The sequence below is a fragment of the Dama dama genome, chromosome 12, assembly GCF_033118175.1.
Source record: "Dama dama isolate Ldn47 chromosome 12, ASM3311817v1, whole genome shotgun sequence".
In the NCBI taxonomy this organism is placed as follows: domain Eukaryota; kingdom Metazoa; phylum Chordata; class Mammalia; order Artiodactyla; family Cervidae; genus Dama; species Dama dama.
In genome coordinates, this window is record NC_083692.1 from 3,540,364 (window position 1) to 3,561,451 (window position 21,088).

Sequence of the window (21,088 nt, forward strand, 5' to 3'; positions counted from 1 at the left end):
GGCGCCTGAAGACTCGGAGAGGCGGCCCTGCCAGCTGTCGCTGCGGCTCTCGAGCGCTCTAAACGTGGAGGAGCAGAGCCTTGTTTTCGCTGGAGGCTCAGAAGGCGGCCAGGGAGTTGGGCACAACGCGCCGGAGGCCCCAAGGTTTGGCCCTCAGGACGGGCCTCCGGCTCTGTAACCTGGAATGGCCATATGGCCACCCTCCCTCCCCGGGCAGCCGGGCGCCGGCGGGCAGCCCCGAGGGGCAGCCCCCTGGGCGGGAGGCGGCGGTGCCTTTGTGCCCTTCCTCCCGGGGGCACGGGGCGGCCGCTGGAGGAGGGCCGGGGCGGCCCCGGGAGTCCCGCCAGGGCGCCGGAGTTGGGGAGCAGTGGAATCTCGTCTCCCTCTCGCCAGCCTCGCCCGCATCGTAATTCTTTTTATTTTTACTTTCGAGCCATGTAAGGCGCGCGGATGGGGTAGGAGCGTTCCGGCGACACGTTGCCAGAGGCGCAGCGCCCGCCCGCCCGCGTGGCTAAAGCGCAGGGAAGGGACAGGCCGCGCGCCCCGCCAGCCCCGCCGCCTATGGTCGCGGCTGCTTGGGGTCGCAGAGCCCGCCGCGCCGGCCGCCTCCACCCCCGCGGGCTCGCGGGGAGCCTGCGCTCGCGGTCCGGGCTCCGTGTGCGCCGGGGCAGCGCCGGGGGCGGGAGGGCCCGGCCGGCCGTGCGCCCGGGGCGCGGGCAGGGGCCGCCCCGGCGGGTCCGCGCCCGGCGCCTCCGGCCGCCGGCGGCCCGGCCCACGTTTTCCGTCTCTCCCGCTCCCTCCGCCCCTGAGCGCGGCCCTCCCCTCCGCTCCCCCCGCCTCCCGCCTGGTCATGTGTCGCCTTTTTTTGTTTGCAGTGGAAACAATTTCTCGCCGCGGCGGAGGCGAGCGGGAGGCGGGACGGGGCGGGGAGAGCGGCGGGCCGGCGGGAGGACGCGCGGCGCGCCCGGCGGAGGCCGCAGGTCCCATGCCGCGCCGCGACCCCCGCGCCCCTGCCGCCCGCGCCCGCGGCCGCCCCCCGCCGCCCGCCGCCCCGCGCTCGCAGCGCCGCGCCCGCGCGCCCTCGGCCGGGCCCCCGAGCCATGCCCGCCGCGCGCCCGCCAAAGTTTGTGGGCTCCCGTTGAAGGGCCGCGGCGCCCCCGCGCCCCCGCGCCCCGCTCCGGCCAGGTGAGTCCGCGCCCGCGCGGGGTCGGGTCGACTCGGGGCGCGCGCGCGCTCCGCTCGGGGGGCCGTCCCGGAGGCGGCCGACTCGGGGGCTCCGCAGTCCCCGGGGGCTAGGGCCCCGGGGTTGGGGGGGGGCCCGGCTCGGCGGGGGACACGGGAGCCCCGGAGCCCCGGGGAAGTTGCCGGGTGCTAAGAGGCTCCTGGCCCCGACGTGCGGGCTGTTTTCCCCGGTGCCCCGACTTCACAAACGAAGCGACGGACTTGGGGGTGTCGGCGGGACCCCCGGCGCCACGGGCCGGGGCTGGGGGTGCTGATCAAGGGGAGATCCCAGAAGAGAGACGGGCTCCTAACAAAGATTCCCCCGCCCCCCCGACTGTGCAAGCTTGGCACCGGCAGAATCTCCCGAGGACCGAGTCCTGGTCACCTGGGCCCTCTCTGAATCCCCCCTTGGGCCCTGGAGGAGTTGGGGGGCGGCAGGCTTCCCCCGATGTGTTTCTGGGGCTCGGCGCGGCCGATAAAAGGCTGGTGCCGTCTGACCGGCAGTGAAGGCATGCGGGCTCCCGAGGGCCGGGCCGGCGGGGCGAGGAGCGGTTTCCCCGTCGCCCGGCAACGCCGCTGATGGACGCGGGCCGCCGCCAATCGCCGCGCCCGCAGGTCCCCTGGAAATGTTTTTGACAAGGACCGTCGGCGAGGGAGCAGAGCGCGTGTGCGCGTGCGCGGAGGGGGGGGGGCGGTTACCGCACACCCCAAACTCGCCACTGCCCTGCTCCGCTTGGGGGGGCGGACGGGAGTGATTTCTCAACTTTTTAAAGTTCGCTTTGACCATCTGTTCGGAGCTGGGCCACTCATGCCTTTGTCAGTTATTTGCAGCCCCTCTGGCAGTGGGCAAGGAATGAGCTTTTCTGCAGCATTTTCTCCATGAAAAAAAAGGGGGGGGGGGTAGGATAACGAAACCCAGCAAGTCACAAGCAGGAGGGTGTGCGTGTGCGGAACGTAGCCAATAGCTAACCGAAAAGTTGTAAGGAGGTCAGTGGTGGACATTTGCGGATCCGGCGAGCAGCCTTACTGGCAGCCGATGGAAAATGTTTGCTGAACTGCAGACTCACATGATCTGGATTCTTTCTCTGACCCCCCCACACCGCCCCTTCTAAAAAATAGTAGGGGGAAAAAAAAAAGATTTGGCGAATTATGTCGTTAGAGATCATAATGGAAAACTCAGTGTGGTTTCTGGGAACGGTAGCGGTCAGCAGCTCTTGATGCGGTCGCTGTAAAATGCGGATTTATGGTGGGGCACTGAACAGCTGGCCAGCCTCGGGGGCACGGAACACAAAGTCCGCGAGCGATCCAGGGGTGCTGAGCCCCGGAACCCTCTCTTCTGGGCAGCGCCGCTCTCCTAAGAAAAGCGTATTGCTGGCAGTGTTTGTTTAAAACAAAAGAAAACATGGAGAATAGCATGTTAGGTCGTTTGGGAAGCTACTGACAAGTAAGCAAATTAAAAAGAAAGAGCAGCACGTTGTCATAGCAACAGTGCAATTAAATTACTTTACTGTCAGCCATGATATAATTTTCCTGTTTGGTAGCTCAGGAGACGTAAAACTTTTTTCCTCTGGAGCTAAAGTTGACTTCAGCGGCTGGGTCTTTTTTTTTTTTTTCTTCCCTCTTTTGTACTCGACTGTGTGGATATTCCTTGTTATCAGAAAATTAGGTTATTTGATGAGGGGAGTCCCGTGAAAACTTTGAGCAGACAAGCCTAGCCCTGATTTGTTTACAAAGAAGGTAAAAGCTGTATCAGGCTGGTCTCTGTCTTACCTCCCAACTGAAGACACTAGATTATTCTTTAATAGGTATCCTGTACTACTCAGAGTAGCCTCCCTATTTGATGAAAAACATATTCCCTGTGGATGAACTGGAAGTGTCTGAACTACCTGCTTCCATGGGACTTTGGTGCCTGAAAATTTTTTCCCTCCTAACAGTTGGACATTTCAGGGCAGCTCCAGAGAGCACCCACCCCACCCCCAGGGCCTTCTGTCTGCAGGCTATTTGTCCACCTTTGCCTCCCCTTACCCTGCGGCTCCCAGGGGTGGGCGGTGTGGGGGGTGGCACTACCAGTTCTCAGGTACCTTTGGGTATTCAGTGCCCCACATATGCTTTCTAGAGCTTCCCCAGCTGAAGTGGCAGTTATTTTAGGCGTGGCGTCAGTGAACTTTTGGAGCCATAGAATGATCCCGTCTCTGCTTTTGCTGTGTTCATTTTTTTTTCTTTTTCTTTTTTTTCTAGCCTGCATGATGTTACTCAGGGGTGGTTGTGCTTAGTCGCTCAGTCGTGTCTGACTCTTTTGAGACCTCGTGGGCTGTAGCCCACCAGGCTCCTCTGTCCACGGGCTCTCCAGGCAGAAATACTGGAGTGGGTTGCCATGCCCTCCTCCAGGGGATGGAACCCAGGTCTCCCACATCGCAGGTGGATTCTTTACTGTCTGAGGCACCAGGGAAGCCCAGGGCTGGGGTGGAGGACCAAACAGACACCCTTCTTGCACCCAGCACGCTGTGGGAGCGTGGGAGGCCTCTTTCCTTATCTTCCTATTCTCTCTATCTCACGTTCAGTGCTCCAGGGATGAACGTGCTTTGTCGCTGTTGGGGTCACCCCCCCCCCACCCCCCGCATTGTCTTTCCTCCTCAGATATTTTACCCCTGTGCTAGGTTGTTGATAAAAATGGGGGAGGAGCAGAACAGAATTCCTTGGCAGTTTTTGTTGGATTTGCCTTCTTTCTTAAAGCTCCTGGCTGCTCTCCTGACTTTTTTGCACTGATTTTAATTTCAGTGGATGGCTCATCTTCACATTCCTCTTCATTTGCGTGGTGTCTGACAGTGCTCACTTTTTTGTTCAGAGTGTAGTGTCCCAACGAAATTAACTGTGCTTCCTCCTCCACTTTGAATCCACAGAATAATTTGGCATCCCTCTTTAGACTTGCCAAATGTTATTAAAGTTGCAGTTTTAGGTCATGACTTGTGGTGGAAAAAAAGAAAAAGTCAAATAGAACACTACTAAAGTGGTTCTCACCATAGCCAGTTTTAATTCCCAGGCAGTTGTGATGGTCTTCGCATGGAAACAGCTGAACGTAACCTGAAACAGCGGGCCTTCACCTTTCAGGTGTGTCTTTATTTTTTTTTCCCTGAGAAACGCAAATAGTAAGACCTGTCACCCAAAGTGACCTGGGTTGTGGCCGCACTTATTTTGTGGTGTTTTACTGTGAGGCTCAAAAGAATTTTGTACATTTTCATGTAAAGCAGGTAAACAGAGGCAAGCAGGAAATAACTGATTTTCCTAGGGTCACGGTGAGAGGCTTCATGGAACGGGAAGAAGGCCTTGTGGAATTTCCCTTTTTGGGTTTTTTTTAATTATTGCAGTATAGTTGACTTACAGTGTTGCGTTAGTTTCTCGTGTACGGTGGAGTGGTTTTATACCTAATATGTACTGGTTTTAACATTCCTTTCCGTTACAGTCTATCACAGGTTGGAATAGTGTTCCCCTGTGCTGTGATACAGTCGGGCCTTGCCGGCACAGCTGGAGGGATCTTAGTTCCCCAGTCGGGGATGGAACCTGTAGCTTCTGGAGTGGCCGCGCTGAACGCTACCCCCGGACGCCAGGGGCTCCCCAGGACCTTGTGGTTCGTCCACGCTAGGTGTGACGGACTCCCAGTCCCCTCTTCCCCTCGCCTTCTTCTCGTGAGGCAGGAGCCCCTGAAGGCGCGCGCACGTTCCGGGTCTCGTCCTCGCGGGCCGTCGTCCCCGCGCTGCGGCTCGGGCGGCTCCGCGCTGCTCCCGGCGGCCCGGGGAGGGGGGTGTCTCTGGGGGGCAGGGCGCCCGCCGAGCCGGCGGGGCGGGGGCCGCGGCTGCCTCTCTGCCGGCGGGGTCCCCCCTCATCTTCTCTGTCTTGTGTGTTTCAGGAGCCTTCACGTAAATGGGTCCAGTCATGCCTCCCAGCAAGAAGCCGGAAAGCTCAGGAATTAGCGTCTCCAGCGGGCTGAGTCCGTGTTACCGGGGCAGCGGCTTCTCCAAGGCCCTCCAGGAAGACGATGACCTGGACTTCGCCCTGCCCGACATCCGCCTAGAGGAGGGGGCCATGGAAGATGAGGAGCTGACCAACCTGAACTGGCTGCACGAGAGCAAGAACCTGCTGAAGAGCTTCGGGGACTCGGTGCTGCGCAGCGTCAGCCCGGTCCAGGACCCGGACGACGAGCCGCCGCCGTCGCCCGCGCACTCCGACGTGCCCTACGACGCCCGGCAGAACCCCAACTGCAAGCCCCCTTACTCCTTCAGCTGCCTCATATTCATGGCCATCGAGGACTCTCCCACCAAGCGCCTGCCCGTCAAGGATATCTACAACTGGATCTTGGAACACTTTCCGTATTTTGCAAACGCACCTACTGGGTGGAAAAACTCAGTGAGACACAATTTGTCCTTGAATAAATGTTTTAAGAAAGTGGACAAAGAGAGGAGTCAGGTAAGCCTCGGGGGCTGGAGCTCAGGTTTTTCTTTTGGAAGTGAAACATGTCTCTCCATGAACAGAAAATGTTCAGGAGTGTGAATCTGTTGTGTGGAAGTGGCCGTTGCGTAAACGGAGAACTCTGTCTCGTTGCATGCGATCAGGCGGTTGTCAAGAACTTCCTTTTCCCGCGTTTGGTGTTTCTGAAGCTGGCTTGAGGGCTTCCCACTGGGAGCAGGGTTACAAAACAGTGGTTTGCAGACCTGATGGGTTCTTAGTATGGTCATCCTTCAGCGTGGGTGGGTCCCTTTGGTTTTCAAGACCAAACAAAGGTCTGTATTCTGATTGCAGCCATGAACCATGAGGAGTGTAAATATATATATGTAGGAAATTTGTCACCAAGGGCTAGAGACATGTGGCATTTGTATTCTTTCTGAATATTAACTCAGAGAAAGGCCGTTGGTCTAGGATTCTGGAATAAATATACAGTGGTGGACATTGTGCGGATGACGTGAACATCTTTATATACTGCAGAACAAAGACCCCCAGTGCCCAGGTGCCTCTCTTGAAATTCTGGGCTCTGTAAAGTGTTTGGCAACTTTGAAATTCCCTCTCAGTGTGGAAAAATGGGCTGAGAGTTAGGTTCTCATTCAAGACTGGCTTTTTAAAAGGTTGAATTTTTGCTTTAAAGCCTTTAAAGCTCGAGCCTCATAATTTGCTAAAGAAGTTTTAATAACTTGCTTCATCTTTCTCGTATGGAATATAATAGGTAGATGGAGAAGGCAATGGCAGCCCACTCCAGCACTCTTGCCTGGAAAATCCCACGGATGGAGGAGCCTGGGAGGCTGCAGTCCATGGGGTCGCTAAGAGTCAGACACGACTGAGCGACTTCACTTTCACTTTTCACTTTCATGCATTGGAGAAGGAACTGGCAACCCACTCCAGTGTTCTTGCCTGGAGAATCCCAGGGACGGGGAGCCTGGTGGGCTGCCGTCTGTGGGGTCACACAGAGTCGGACACGACTGAAGTGACTTAGCAGCAGAAAGAAGGTGGGCTATTAGGAAAATGGTGACCTAGCTTGAAGTTCTGAAAAGTAACGTGTGCGTGCTTAGTCACTTCAGTCGTGTCTGACTCTGTGAAACCCTGTGGACTGTAGCCTGCCAGGATTCTCTGACCATGGGATTCTCCAGGCAAGAATGCTGGAGTGGGTTGCCATGTCCTCTTCCAGGGGATCTTCCCGACCCAGGGATCGAACCTGCATCTCTCGCTTTGGCAGGTGAGTTCTTTGCCACTAGTGCCACCTGGGAAGCCCGAAAAGTAACGTGGCCACGGCTAAGATAACTTGGCGGAAAGCCACTCCACCCAGTTTTCACGCTGCCGTGTCCTCCAGCTTTGGCTCCTATGCTAGTGGTGCTGCAGTGTGCAGCGGGTGATTTGCTTTCCTTTTTTTAATATTTATTTGGCTGCACCGGGTCTTGGCTACAGGGATCCTGACCGGGGATCGAACCCAGGCCCCCGCCTTGGGAGCTCGGAGTCTTAGCCAGTGCGCCATCAGAGAAGTCCCTGACTTCCACTCTTTTTGAAATTCAGGTTCAGGCTCAGGCCCACTCTCGTGTGGGCTCAGCCAGCTGCACAGGGTGGGGCCTTTCGTTTCTTCCGTCTCCGGGAACAGGTTTGTGCTTCTAGTAGGATCTTGAGCCTGGGAAGATTCTACTTGCCCAAGTCTGCGGCTGGCGGGCTGAAGCCCCGTTTCTCCCTGCTGCCCCTGGGCGTGCTTGCCAGCAGGTGCTGTTCACCCAGCGTCTGTGCTGAAGGTGGGGTGGGGTGGCGTGCAGGGCCTGAGGAGCGCGTTGCCTAGGAGAAGGAAGCTGTGGACGCTGAGGAGCTTTGCTGCTGACCCGGGAGCAGGTGGCACCTCGTCCAGTGTGCAGGAGTGAACACGCCTGAGCGCCCCGGCCCTGCCCTCACAGGTCCTCATCCCGTAACTGTAACCGTCACGGGATGCTGCCGCTGTCCCCAGGAGTCCGTCACACTCTCCTCCGGTCCTTATCCCAGAAGGGCCGTCAGGAGACTGACCTCTGGACTCGACTCTGCTGAGTGTTTCCTGATCGTTCCTTGAACTTAGAGAAAACTCGCTGTTTCCCTATAAAGAGCTAAGTCCGTAACCTTAAAAGCTTCCATACAGGTGGGTCCTCTGGAAAGGGAAGGTCTGGACAAGCAATTCCACATCCCAGGTGGCGCTAGTGGTAAGGTAGCCTCCTGCAGTGCAGAGACATAAGAGACGCAGGTGTGATCCCTGGGTGGGGAAGACCCCCGGGAGGAGGGCAAGGCAAACCACTCCTGTATTCTCGCCTGGAGAATCGCATGGACAGAGGAGCCTGGCGGGCTACGGTCCTTGGGGTTGCAGAGTCGGACACAACCGAAGCGACTGAGCACGCGGCACGGAGGAGCAACCACAGGGTCAGAAGGCAGAGGAGACAGAGCTGCCAGGGTCGCACATCCCTGCTGCCGTGACGACCGGGGCTTTTAGTCTGGTGTGAAACGATTCTGCGCGTTACCGCACGCATGGCTTGGCGTGTTTGCTCTCACGCCGGGCCACATGAAAGTAATTTAGCAAATGCACACTCTGAAATGTTCAACAAGACCAGCTCCACGGCGAGCGGAGGCACTTGGGAGTTACCGTTCACCAGCCTGGGGCGTGACAAGCGGGTGTCCGACGGCTCCGCCCAGCACCCCACCCGGCACCCCCACGCTGCTCTGGGAGCCCGGTTTGCCCGGGGTGACGGCTGTCATGGCACACGCAGCGCCTGTTGAAAGGGAACGGTTTCGAGGGCTTGGAGGTGGTTAATCCTGTGAAACGCAGAGTCGGTGCTCCCCGGCTGGCCGGACCTGTACCGACATGCTTCCAATGAGATGCCAGTCGGTTCTGTGGTCAGGAGCTTGTTCCCAGTGTTGCTGATGCTGCAAGAACAGAGTAGGGGTGTGAGCTCCCCGCCTCTCTCCGCTTCCCTCTGGTTCCCCAGGGGCCAGCTGGAGGCTGCCTGGTGAGGGGCAGGCTCCCGGGTGCCCTCAGGCACTGGTCCCAGCCCCTTCGCTTGCGAGTGAGTCAGGGAAAGGTGTGTTCCCCACGCTCTGCCTGGTGAAAGCCCCTCAGGCTCTCAGGTAAGCTTGTTTTTCCCCAGGGGATTTTACTTGGATGTAGCTCCCGCGCTGAGGTTCCACTGCAGCCCAGTGGTTACACGGGTGCCTGAATGCTGGTGAGAAGGATGGCGGGGGGCAGGTGGAAGCCTTGCGTTTGTGTGCGCAGGGTCAGCCATCCCACTTCTGTTCGCTTGTTTAAAGTGCAGGATCACACGTAGGCCAAGACGCACAAGTGTGAGCGTGCAGAATCCGGTGTGATCCTTGTCTCTGGGGGCCTGGGGGCCTTGTCTCTGCGGCACAGCTGCTTGACTGGGGCTGGAGAGGGGACTCCCTGAAACGCTCCGGAGTCACCTGTGGCTCTTACACACCCACCACTTCTCCTGATTCAGCAGCAGAGACTCTGTTTCAGCAGGATTAAGGTGGCTGGGGAAAACCAAAATTCTTAATAAGCTTCATATTTCTGATTTCATCCAGATTTGGGAATCCTTGAATCAGATGCCCTTTCGGGTTCTTTCCAATGCAGAGATTTGATCAAGAACATATTCTCATGAATGAGTAAGTTAGGTGTGAATAGTATTTTTTTTCCCGTTTTATTTCTGATTGGAATTTGAAAGATAGAGGTTTTTTTTTTTTTTTTTCTTTCTCCCCCATCATGGAACATTATCAGACATGTACAGTACAGAGAACAGTGTAGTGACTCTGTAACCATCATCACCACTGGCCACACCAGACTCAGTACATTTTTGTCTTTCTGTTCTTAAGTAATTTGAAGCAAATCCTATCCCTTGTGTCATTTTATTCCGACACGTTTTAGTGTGTTTAGGAGTCGTTTCCATAACCACAATGCCAGTGTCACCTCTAACAAAATGAACAGTTCTTTGGCATCACCAGATGCCAGGTCTGTTGTTCAGATATTCTTGATGGTTTACAAAATGTTTGTTTGAATCAGGATCCAGACGTCGTTTAAGCGCTGCATTGGGCTCTGGTGCTTCAACCTGTTTTCATCCGCGGCAGACGCCCGGCCCCTTCCTTGTCAAATTGACCCCTCTGCATAATATGTCTGCTTCACTGGGGTTTCATTAAGCTTGTTCCTCCGTCCCCTTGTATGTCTCCCCTGTGAAATGGAAGTACGTGCCAAAAGGCTAGATCCCTTTCTGGCTTGTTTGGCCCCCGGGAGTACTTTATGGCCGCGTCTCGTGCCTCCTCACGTCAGGGAGGCGGGTTGACCCACGCCTGGGGGCGCTGAGCTTGAACTGCGGGTTCACGTAGGGTTGGCTGCACTCTCCTCTGCAGAGTCCCCTTCAGCCTTTCATCTCGAGGGCTCATCCGCGGGTAGCCTTTGCCCAGATCAGTCAGGACAGAGGTCCAGAGTCTGGGATTGCGTTTTGAATTTCCTAACCACAGATCTAGTTGGAACCACAAGACTGGTGTGTGCTAACTTCTCTGAGTATTTGTAAATGAGACATAGAGCACAGTTTTTTATTTTTTTATAAACTGGATTATAGTGGCTCAGGTGTGCGTGTTGCTATTTCTGTGCTTTTTCTTGACTTTCCAGTTTAACAAAACATACTGTTGTCATAAGAGGGTTTATAAGGGAACCAGTGTACAGAAGTATGTCTATTATATTCAGAGCTTTAAGTACAGTTTTAGCTTATAAATATAAGCAGCTTGTCTTGGTTGAAAGAGGCCTCGATTGGAAGCCAAGACAGCTTCACATTTTGATGCTGGAAGTACATGGCTGCCTGAACCTTAGTTTCCTCAGCTATAGAAGCAGAACTTTATTGTTACTTGGGGCTTCTTAACCTGGGGTCTTTGAATGTCAGAGGCTTTGCAGACAGCCTGAAATTGTTGATAGCATGTCATGTGACTATGCATTTTCGTAGAAGATTTCAAGATTTTGTTTGATCAGTTTTTTGGTTCTTAGTGGGACTCCTGACCCTGGAAAGGTGAAGAACCACGCGTGTTTTGTAATAACAGTAATGGACTTAGAGAACACTTTATTTGTGCTTTCCCAATAGCTTATTTCTTCCTCACTACAACCCTATGAGGTAGGCCCTAATTTCATTCTTAAAATAGATGGTGATTAAGCTCAGAGTGGTTAAGGGACTTGCCAGAGGTCACACAGCTAGCAAGCAGCAGAGCAGGAATTCACGCTAATTCCCTCCAGCTCTGAAGGACATGCGCTGACCTTAGCCCCAGTGCTGGACCACGCTTCCTCAGTATAGAGGCTGGTCATTGATCTCGGGGTGCTTCCTAAAAGTATGCTATGAACACCAGTTATAGAGGAACTAAAATAACTCAATACACCCGGAATTTACTCTGGGGGTACAGGGTAGAGGAAGATAAATATAGAGAAGGTTTTTGTGCTTTGAAACGGGGCCGACCTTTAAGCAGCTGGAAAGGCGTTGAGTTTGCACGAAGCATATGGTGCGCGGCCCTCCCAGCTCCTTGCGTCCAGGTCCTCTCCCAGGCCCCCTGCCTCCCAGGTCCCCTCCACAGAGGTCTGGCCAAAGTTCACAGTTCCTTATCCCTGTGTTTATGCAAATTCTCCCTCCAGTTCCCAGCCCCCTTGATGTTCGCTTTTCCATCCTGGTGGATGAAATTTCTTTCTCAGAAGCAGTTTTGAAAGTGCAGCCCCTCCGACGCAGAGCGCCCCTCACATAGCAGCACCCCTGTATCACAGTTGCTCTTATTCGCTCCCCTCGGGGGTACAGCTGCAGAATCAAGAGCATTTCCTCTCCCCATGACGGTGCCACCACACCCGTGATGGTCATTTTAGGAAGAAGAAGGGCCTTAACTACCACGGTTACTATTTTGTCGGGGGCAGGGGGGAGGTTGGTGGTAAATGATGCTTTTTGATAAACTCTGCAGTTCAGTCTTGTTGAGTACATTACTAAAAATTGGGGGTAGTGTTGCGTGGTGGGACATGCAAAAATGAGATGAGGTGTAAAAGACTCTTCTGTGGTCGTCAGGGCAGGCGACAGTCCTGTTTACCTCTGAGCTGGGGCCGCCCTGCGTAGAGCAGGAACACGGCCTCTTTCTCACCAGTGCCTGCTGCCTGGCAGGCTGTTTTCCATGGTCCGCACTGTACGCTGTGTTGCCTTGGAAGGTTGGGACATTACCGGGGTCTCCGGGGGGCCTGAAGTAAACATCCTCCCGTGTCACAGTCCCTGGAATAGAAAGCACTTCATACCAGCCTCCTCAGGGAGGCCCACAGATCTGTGTCCTGCCTCCCCGCCACGCTGCGCTTTCAGTCCTGCCCATCTGTTCCGTCCGGACCCTGCTCCACCGACCCCCCGCCCCGATTCTTCCAGGTAGAGGTGGCTTGGCTGGGGGCCGTTTCTGTTGTCTTCCTCTTGCCTCACTCGTTCATTCAGCAGACTTTGAGAGCGCCTGCTGTGTTCAGAACCAGCTGTTCTTCCTGTGCTAAGTGCTAGCAGGGTACCGGGTTGGGTGAGTGGCCCCGGCCTGGAGAGCCTTCTCGGTCGGGCGGGCCCATCTGCAGGCGTCCTCCGTGCTCACCGAGCGCCCCGGCAGAGGCCATTCTTCCTGTGTGCGCTTCTCCTCTCCTTGCTCTGTTTCCTGTTTCTCGTATCTTCGCTCTTCTGGCCCGTCCGTTTCAAGAGGACCCTGCTTCTCTAGTGCCCTAGTGATTCCTCTGCTACTGACCTTGGTGAGGGTCCCTACAGGTGTTCTGGAAAGCTTGGTTCTTCTGGATCTGAGGATCCCATTAATGCATCTGTCTAGTATTGCAATGCAGGAGACCCTGGTTCAATCGTTGGGTTGGGAAGATCCGCTGGAGGAGGGATAGGCTACCCACTGCAGTAATCTTGGGCTCTCCTGGTGGCTTAGCTGGTAAAGAATCCACCTGCAATGCGGGAGACCTGGGTTCCTCCCCTGGGTTGGGAAGATCCCCTGGAGAAGGGAAAGGGTACTCACTCTAGTATTCTGGCCTGGAGAACTCCATGGACCGTATAGTCCATGGGGTGGCAAAGAGATGAAGAGGACTGAGCGACTTTCATTTTCAGTATTGTTTTGCATTCTTTTAGGTAGAGCTTGGTGGTACCCAGGTAAGTCTGTGAGATACTTCTTCCTTGATGGACTACCTGGATATGCAACCAGCGAGAGACTATTCTCAGAACCTCCCCTGTTGAGCTGAAGAGGCTCCAGGAGTTCCCTCTGAAATCACTTTAGCCGCGGGATAATTCTCTGCGCTAAACAGTATAGGAATTTGGCACACCAGTCTCCTCTTGGAAAGTCGTGTGTTTTGCTTTTAGTGATGGGTTGTTGGGATTAAGTCATTCCCCCTCGCAGAGCCTTTGAACGTCTTAATGCTCTGAAGCTTTAGCAATGTGGTGACAGGTTTTAGATTTTTTTAGAAAATCCCCCCTTCTTCTCAATGGACATTTTTGTGGTTGAAACAGATGATGATGAAGACATGTGTATATATACACATATGCATTTAAAGGTTGATATGATGTTCATTTTGATGATACTGTGTTTATAGGCTGATCTTTTGTTTGTGGATTTCAGCCATGTGGCCCCCTTGAAGTGTTTAATTCTTGTTCTCCGCCCCTGTCGCTGGTAACTTGCTTGTTGTTCCTCTCAGTGAACATGTCCAGCCGCCCGGAGGATTTTTCTCTCTTCCTCTTCGTCCTGTCATGTTTCGTTCCCTTTCTTCCCTCCCTCCTCTGTTGTTCATTGCGGCAGGCTGGCTGGTTTGGGCTTCATGGCTCCACGGCGTGTGGGATCTTAGTTCCCTGGCCAGGAATCGAACGCACGTCCCCTTCTTTGGAAAGTAGATTTTTAACCACTAGGCCAGGGAGGTTCCCAGCCGAGTAAGAGTTATCCCCTGGCTGCATTTGCTTTAACACTGGCTTCAAGGGGCTTCCCCGGTGGCTCAGACAGTAAAGAATCTGCCTGCACTGCAGGAGACCCAGGTTCAGTCCCTGGGCTGGGAGGATCCCCTGGAGAAGGGAATGGCAACCCCCTGCAGTATTCTTGCCTGGAGAATGAGAATCCCCGTGGACAGAGGAGCCTCGCGGGCTGCTGCCCATGGGGTCAAAGAGAGTCAGACACAGCTGAGTGATTAATACTTTCACTTTCTGGCTTCAGAGTGTTCAGACAGTTGAAATTCACTCCTGACACTCCTGTGGAATGCCTCTGCCTTAGTAGAACGTCAGTGTCTCATTGCCTGTGATTTCAGGGACTCTGAGCACTTTTTACTTATTTGTTCAGTAGCATTATTTGGTAATATCAAAGGTTAAAATAAAAGCTAAGATTTGGTTTTTGCGTTTTAGAAGTTTACATTCCAGTGAAATAGGAGACGTTGTACAAACACAGATTTAAACAAGTGTAGACCATCGCAGGATGAGAAGAGCGCCAGCTCCATAAGTGAGGACGGTCAGGGGGACTTCCCTTCCCCAGAGAGGGCGCTTGGAGCCGAGGTAAAAGTAGGAATGGGCGCGTTTTGAATATTCCTTCTGGGGGTGGGACACTTGAATAAATTGTTAACAAGCTTGAATGGACATGAGACCGCCAAGGATAGATTAGTTAGGTGGAGGTTTGACTGTTTCTATTAAAAGACGCTTGCTCCTTGGCAGAAAAGCTATGACCAACCTAGATAGCCTATTAAAAAGCAGAGACATTACTTTGCCAAAAAAGGTCCGTCTAATCAAAGCTATGGTTTTTCAGCAGTCATGTGTGGATGTGAGAGGTGGACTATAAAGAAAGCTGAGCGCTGAAGAATTGATGCTTTTGAACTGTGGTGTTGGAGAGGACTCTTGAGAGTCCCTTGGACTGCAAGGAGATACAACCAGTCTGTCCTAAAAGAAATCAGTCCTGAGTGTTCATTTGAAGGACTGATGCTGAAGCTGAAGCTCCATTACTTTGGCCACCTGATGGGAAGAGCTGACTCATTGGAAAAGACCCTGATGCTGGGAAAGATTGAGGGCATGAGGAGAAGGGGACGACAGAGGATGAGATAGTTGGATGGCATCACCCACTCGATGGCCATGAGTTGGTGATGGACAGGGAAGCCTGGCATGCTGCAGTCCATGGGGTCGCAAAGAGTCAGACACGACTGAGCGACTAAACTGAACTAATCATAAACAGGAACTCCAAAAACTGGTGAATTGAACGAGCTAGAAGTGCATGCTTTGCCACATAAAGCAGGTCTTGAGGAATTAGACAAACCTACCTTCCATCCAGCTTTCTCTTCTGCTGTTCTTGGTACACTGCATGTTTCTGGTGTCACATCTTCTCATGGTCTAAATGGCTTCTGCTAGCTTGTTCTTTCAGGAAGCAGAAAAGGGTATGCAGGGAGACAAAAGGGAGTCCTACTGAGTTGCTAATTTTAAGGAGCTTTTCAGAAACAATCATCCCCCCCCCCCCCCCGCCCCCCGCCCCCAACACACACACACACACACTCTGCTTTCATCTTGTTGGCTAGCTCCTGGCCACATGAACCCTGTTGGCAGCAAAGATGGCTGTAGTCTTTTAGCCGAGGCCATTGCTATCGCAAGGAAAATGCTGAGTCTGTTACTAAGCAAGCATGAGATTTTCTGTCACAGAGGTCCGAACGGTCTCGGAGAAGAATGTTGCTGGGCCTAAGGGATGTGTTGGAACAGTGTCAGAGAAGAGGAAAGAAATGGGTGATCAGAAAGGTTATGTAAATAAGTATGAAGAATTGGTGGAGGAGGTAGGGTGCTAAAGGGAAACGTTAAATTGTTCTAGCAACGTAAGTAAAGCGGAGATTATGACCCGTTTTTCAGACATTCCGTTTATCGGGGTTTTGCTTCCAGATATTCTAGTTAAATTGCATTTAACATCTTCAGAAGCGACAGCTTGATAGAGGTGAAGATGCAGTCATGTGCCAGGTGTGATAAGAAGAAAAGCAGGAGAAATACATGGTTGAAGATAGGGAGGGGGTAAAGTAGTTCTTTTGATGAGAGCTCGTTGGTTTGGTATGCGAGGTTACCGACAGTTTCAAAAAGAGGAATTCTTTGATGTGTGTGTGTGTGTGTGTGTGTGTGTGCGTGCGTGTGTTGTGGCGCCGTTTGAGTACTTTTGCTTGTGAACTTGGCAGGAGACCAGTAAACACGGGCAGAGTGACTGCGCTGCTTCTCGGGGGAGAGGGTCTCCAGTTCCCCCTCCTTCTTTCCCTTGCGTCCCCATGGGGCGTGTCGGGCCCCCTCTGGGGCCGGTGCGTTAGAGGTGAGTGTTGCCTTCACTGGAGCTCTGCATAGGGTCTCATACAGAGTGGTGACTGTCACCCTCAGGGGACGGGCCCATAAGTGGCTTCACTGGTGTCAGGAAACAGCTAGCGGAGCACTCAGACACACGTACTTTGTGTTCAGAAGAAAAGACCAAGTCATGTGAGCTCTGGCTCCAGTCGTGGTTGTTGTGGAAGCAGAAAAGAAGCACATCCAGTCTCCTGGCATTAGAGGGCCAGCAGCGTGGCTCAGAGCTGGGGTGCAGAGTCTCTCTCAGGACACCTGGAGTGCTCCATAGAATGCTGTATTCCTTCTAGAATCTTCCCCAGGCGCAGTCATGTAAAGTGAGAAATTGCATTTACAGCCACAGTTCTGAGACATTATGGAAGCCTTACTCTGCAAAGTGAGAATTAGATTGCATTTCCAAACAGGGCTTCCCTGGTAGCTCAGTGGTAAAGAATCCACCTGCCAATGTAGGAGATGCAAATTTGATCCTTGGGTCAGGAAGATCCCCCTGGAGAAGGAAACAGCAACCCACTCCCGTATTCTTGCTGGGAAATTCCTTGGACAGATGAGCCTGGCGGGCTGCTGTCCATGGGGTCACAGAAGAGTTGAACACGTCTTAGCGACTAAACAACAGCAACGCAGAAAGAGAAGTAGCGTCAGTCATCTCAGAAGTATTTTCAGCAGAGTTCAGTCATGCAGTACATGTTCTTGACGTGCCAGGTGCCATTCTGGGTCCCGGGGATACAGTGATGACCTGTGATGCATCGTCCCTCGTATTTCTCCTGGCTCACCCACATGGTGGGGGCAGACAGGGTGACAGGGAGGGCTGTGTGTAACAGTAGATCCATACGTGGACACACGTAGGTAATGATGATACCTGCAGCGAAGACAAACGGGAGAATGGCCTAGAGGGGGTGGGGAGGAGAGCAGAGGCTTCCCACGGCAGCTGACTGGGCCAGCCTTGAGTAGCAGGAGAGATGCAGGCAAGAGAGCCTTGGAGAGAGAACAGCACATGCAAAGGCCCTGGCAGCGGCTTGAAATGTCCATGGGCCTGAAAGAAGGCCTGTAGGAGGTATGTCAGGGAGTGGGGATCAAGTGTTTAAAGGGACAGGGCCGGGAGCGTCTGCTTGGGGCTTGTTCTCTGGTGCAGGTTAGAGGTGATGGAAGTGATGCTGACTTGGACCAGCAGTGGGGTGTGCCAGTGAAAGCCTGAGTGCAAACGTGGCTTGGGAAGTGGGCGGCATGGCTGGAGCCAGAAACACTGTTTTGACCATGATGAATTTGAGATGGCTTTTGAACATCTAGGTGGAGCTCTCAAGTCAGAAGTTTGATAACGTGAGTTTCAAGCTCGCTGGAGAAGTCGGAGTCAAGGTATAAATCTGGGACGCATTAGCGCTCATTTGGTGAAAACTAAAGAGGATTTCTGGATTACCTCTCCTTTAGAGAGGAGCTGAAATCAAGCCTCTATTTTAGTTCTGTTGGAAATTTTATTTCCATTAGTGTTTGACTAGGGAATTCATTTGGGGGTATATTCAGCCTGGTGAATAAAAAACAAAAGAGGTTTATATTTAGAGGGAAAAGTTCAGACTTATTTAAAAAATAACTTATCTGTCGTTATGGTAGTTACTGCATGCAGTTTTACAGGCAGAAGAGAATATAACTTCCAAATGCGCTTGGGGCCAGGGACATCTCTGATTTGATGAGAGAAATGCACTCCAGTGAACATTCCTTTTAATAGAGCCCCCTGACCAGGCGGCTCAGTGGTGAAGAATCTGCGTACCATTGCAGGAGATAAGGAGACTCGGGTTCCATCCCTGGGTCGGGAAGATCCCCTGGAGGAGGAAATGGCAGCCCACTCCAGTGTTCTTGCCTGGAGAATCCCACGGACAGAGGAGCCTGGCGTGGACAGAGGGGCTGGGCTACCGCCAGGCTCCTCTGTCCATGGGGTCGCAAGAGTCAGACATGTCTTAGCCGCTAACCCACCACCCCTATACCTAACCATGACTTCTGTGAGTTCCCTGCTCTCTGGTCCCAAGCTCGGGAGAGGGGTTTTTCTTGTATATGTGTCTCCAAGCAACGAGATTTGCAGTGGATCTGGAAAGTAAGCGTTGCTTCAGCCACGGAGTTGCTGGTGTGGAGGCTCCACTGCTCTCAGGGGATGGACAGGCCGACCAGACGGGTCTCGACGCGTGGTGCGGAGCCCTGTAACGTCGGGCCGCCTGTGCCGGCCCCGCCAGTGTAAAATCAGCCTTGCTTTAGAAGAGATCGCTGCCCTTCCGGCTTGCAGAAGGAAGGGCTTACCAAGGTAATAAATCAGGCAGAAGTAGCTGCTGTCAGTCGAAATAGATTCTAAGAGAGATCTCCTGGTGGAATTTATTTAGCTTCACTTAAAGGAGAATGTCCTCATCAGGGTACATTTGGGTGCAAGGAAAAGAAGGGCACCCAAGCTGCCTTAAGAAAAGGATGCTCGGCCCAAGTCCTCAGCAGCAGTTCCCTGGACCGGTGGGGACGGGCGATAAAGCACGTCTAGGGTCCGTGGCGATTCACGCCACTCCTTCCGTCTGTGCGGTCTCCTCATCAGCTTGGCTTCCTCCCTGTGGCCCTTGACTCCGCGTCTTCACACCACCGGCTCGCCGAGGCGGTGCTGACGTGCTTGGCCCTTGTGATGTGATGGCCCCAGTGCCCCGCGGAGCCGGCTTCACCACCCCCGCGCAGTGCCTGTCATTATTTCAGACACACAGGCCCGTGCTCCCTCCATCAGACAGGGTCGGTCCTGGTCCCAGCAGGGGCAGGTTCCCCCAGGTCAAGACAGCAGTTGGGGCCATCCGTTAATCTGGAATGAGGAGTGGGCTTGGACTGGGGCTTGAAATGTGCCTGCAACAAAAAAGTTTTTTGGAAAGACTTTGGTCTTTGGAAACAATTTTTTGTTAAGATTTTTTTTTTTTTTTTTTTAATGTGAACTGTTTTCAAAGTCTTCATTGAATTTGTTACAATATTGCTTCTGTTTTTTTATGTTTTGGTTTTTTTGACTGCAAGGTGTGTGGGATCTTACCTCCCCAACCTGGGACTGAAAGCAAACTCCCTGCTTTGGAAGGCGAAGTCTTAACCAGGGGACCGCCAGGAAAATCCCAGGAACATTTTAATAATACAGAGGAAAACAATGAGTAACCTTGGAGTCCTCCGTGAGTTCTGCTTTCCTGTGTGTCCTCTCAGCATCTCTCTCCTGGATAACAGACTCTCATACCACAGAACTTGGGTACCATCTTGTGCCTCCCTTCGTTAGGGTCTCTGTGATGAGTTCATCTTTCTCGAATTTTGTTTCCATAGATTTGGGGCTGGTGATTCTCACAGTAACAGTGTTCCTTGATGGCTGCTGCTTCCTGCCAGCCACCCTCAAATTGCTTGTAATCACAGGGTTGAGTGGTAACTAAAAATGATGAACTCTAGCCTCCAGTTACAGACAGGAGTAAATGTCGGGTATCCAACACAGGTTGTCTTGATTTTCAAGAACAAGAGATGGGGTAATGGGTCTTGCTAATGACCATCATGTACTGCTCCTGTCATCACGTTGAGATTGTTCAAAATGGGGAAAAAATGTAATTACTTCCTGCCAGGGACTGGAGATGATGAAACTCTGGTGGAATAGACTGGGCAGAGGTAAAAAGAGACCAGGGAATTATCGTTTGCCAACTGCCAAGGGACTGATTGTCCAATGGCCAGAATGGCATGGTTTGGGAATCCAAAGGGGAAAAGGATCCCTGGGGGTTAGCAGAGCCGTGGGAGAAATCCTGGAGAGGAGAGGGGATTTCATTAGCTGGGTGGCCAGGGCTCTGGCTGGTGACAGGGAGAGAGGAGGTCACTGGAGTGATTAGGGTTAACTTGGACGTGGGGGTGGGAATGCATATGGTGGAAGACTGGGTTTGAAACTGGGAACTGACATGTTCACCCGTCTTGTTGGGAGTTGTTTGTGATTGTGTGAGGCATTTGTATCCATGAGCGTGTAGCTTTCCAACAGTGGTACAGCAGATATTGTGTTCGCTTTACAAGTGGGGAGACTGAGGCTCAAAGAAATTCATCAGCTTGCTAAGTGACCCAGCCAGATGTTTAACCAAGATCTGGGATTTCTGCTTTCCTTTACCCCAGTTGGCTGAAGCAGGGGGCTCCTGTAAGAAAGAGGTTTGCAAGGTTTTAGTTGAGCTGAACGTTGGCTGTTGAATGCCATGCTGAGAAGTCTAGACTTCTCTTACAAGGCAGGGGGCAGCCCTTAGACATTTCTGAGGAAACTCACGGCATATACGAAAATTAAAAAATGAAAGTGAAGTCACTCAGTCATGTCCTACTCTTTGTGACCCCATGGATTGTAGCCCACAGAATTTTCCAGGCAAGAGTACTGGAGTGGGTTGCCATTTCCTTCTCCCGGGGATCTTCCTGACCCAGGGATCAAACCCAGGTCTCCCACTTTGCAGGCAGAGGCCTTACCTCTGAGCCACCAGGGAAACCACCAGGAGAGCCTACAAAGCAGGAGGCAAGTCATTCTTGCCTTCAAGGTTTTTGCCGCAGCCCTGTCCTCCGTAGCAGAACTTCCTGCTGCCTGGAAATTTGTGGAGAAAAAGACCATGGCCAGCACTGACCAACTTTCCATAGATTTAACTAGCTTGGACCGGATTTGTAAACAAACAAATCAAACAGTCTCCAGCTTATTTTTCGTTTTAAGTGTTTTGCTCTTATTTTTATTTAATGATTCTGTTTTTGCTGACCATTGCCTTTGCACGTTGGTGTCATCACTTCCTACGAGTGACTTGCCCGTGACGGAATTCATAGAGTCTATAGAGGAATGGAGTGAGTGACCCACACCCGGGTGCTGCTCTGTGGGTTTCATCATTTTTTGGTGTCTGGATGGATTTTTCCCTCTTAGAATTTCAAGTGATAACATCTTTTCCCCTTGGGCATTGTCAGTAAACCAGCAATATTAACCCTTTAGTGTTACCTTCTTGGCACTAAGGACCGGTTTCGTGGAAGACAGTTTTTCCACGGATTGGAGTGGGGGGGGTGGTTTCGGGATG

The 21,088-nt window shown here is 52.9% G+C and overlaps 1 protein-coding gene across 12 annotated transcripts in view; it reads left to right on the forward strand.

Annotated features, from left to right (window-relative positions):
- Positions 1-21,088, forward strand: part of FOXN3 (forkhead box N3) — a 432,012-nt gene that overhangs the window by 172,213 nt on the left and 238,711 nt on the right. For 9 of the 12 annotated variants that reach the window (XM_061156461.1, XM_061156457.1, XM_061156468.1 and 6 more), the window contains one exon: positions 5,126-5,682. In XM_061156461.1, the coding sequence (XP_061012444.1) occupies positions 5,140-5,682 (543 nt within the window). In that variant the 5' untranslated portion in view covers positions 5,126-5,139. Of the gene's footprint in view, positions 1-8; positions 145-318; positions 407-1,104; positions 1,186-5,125; positions 5,683-21,088 lie in introns of those variants that run through there. The other 3 variants (XM_061156464.1, XM_061156467.1, XM_061156462.1) reach the window with 3 other exon arrangements.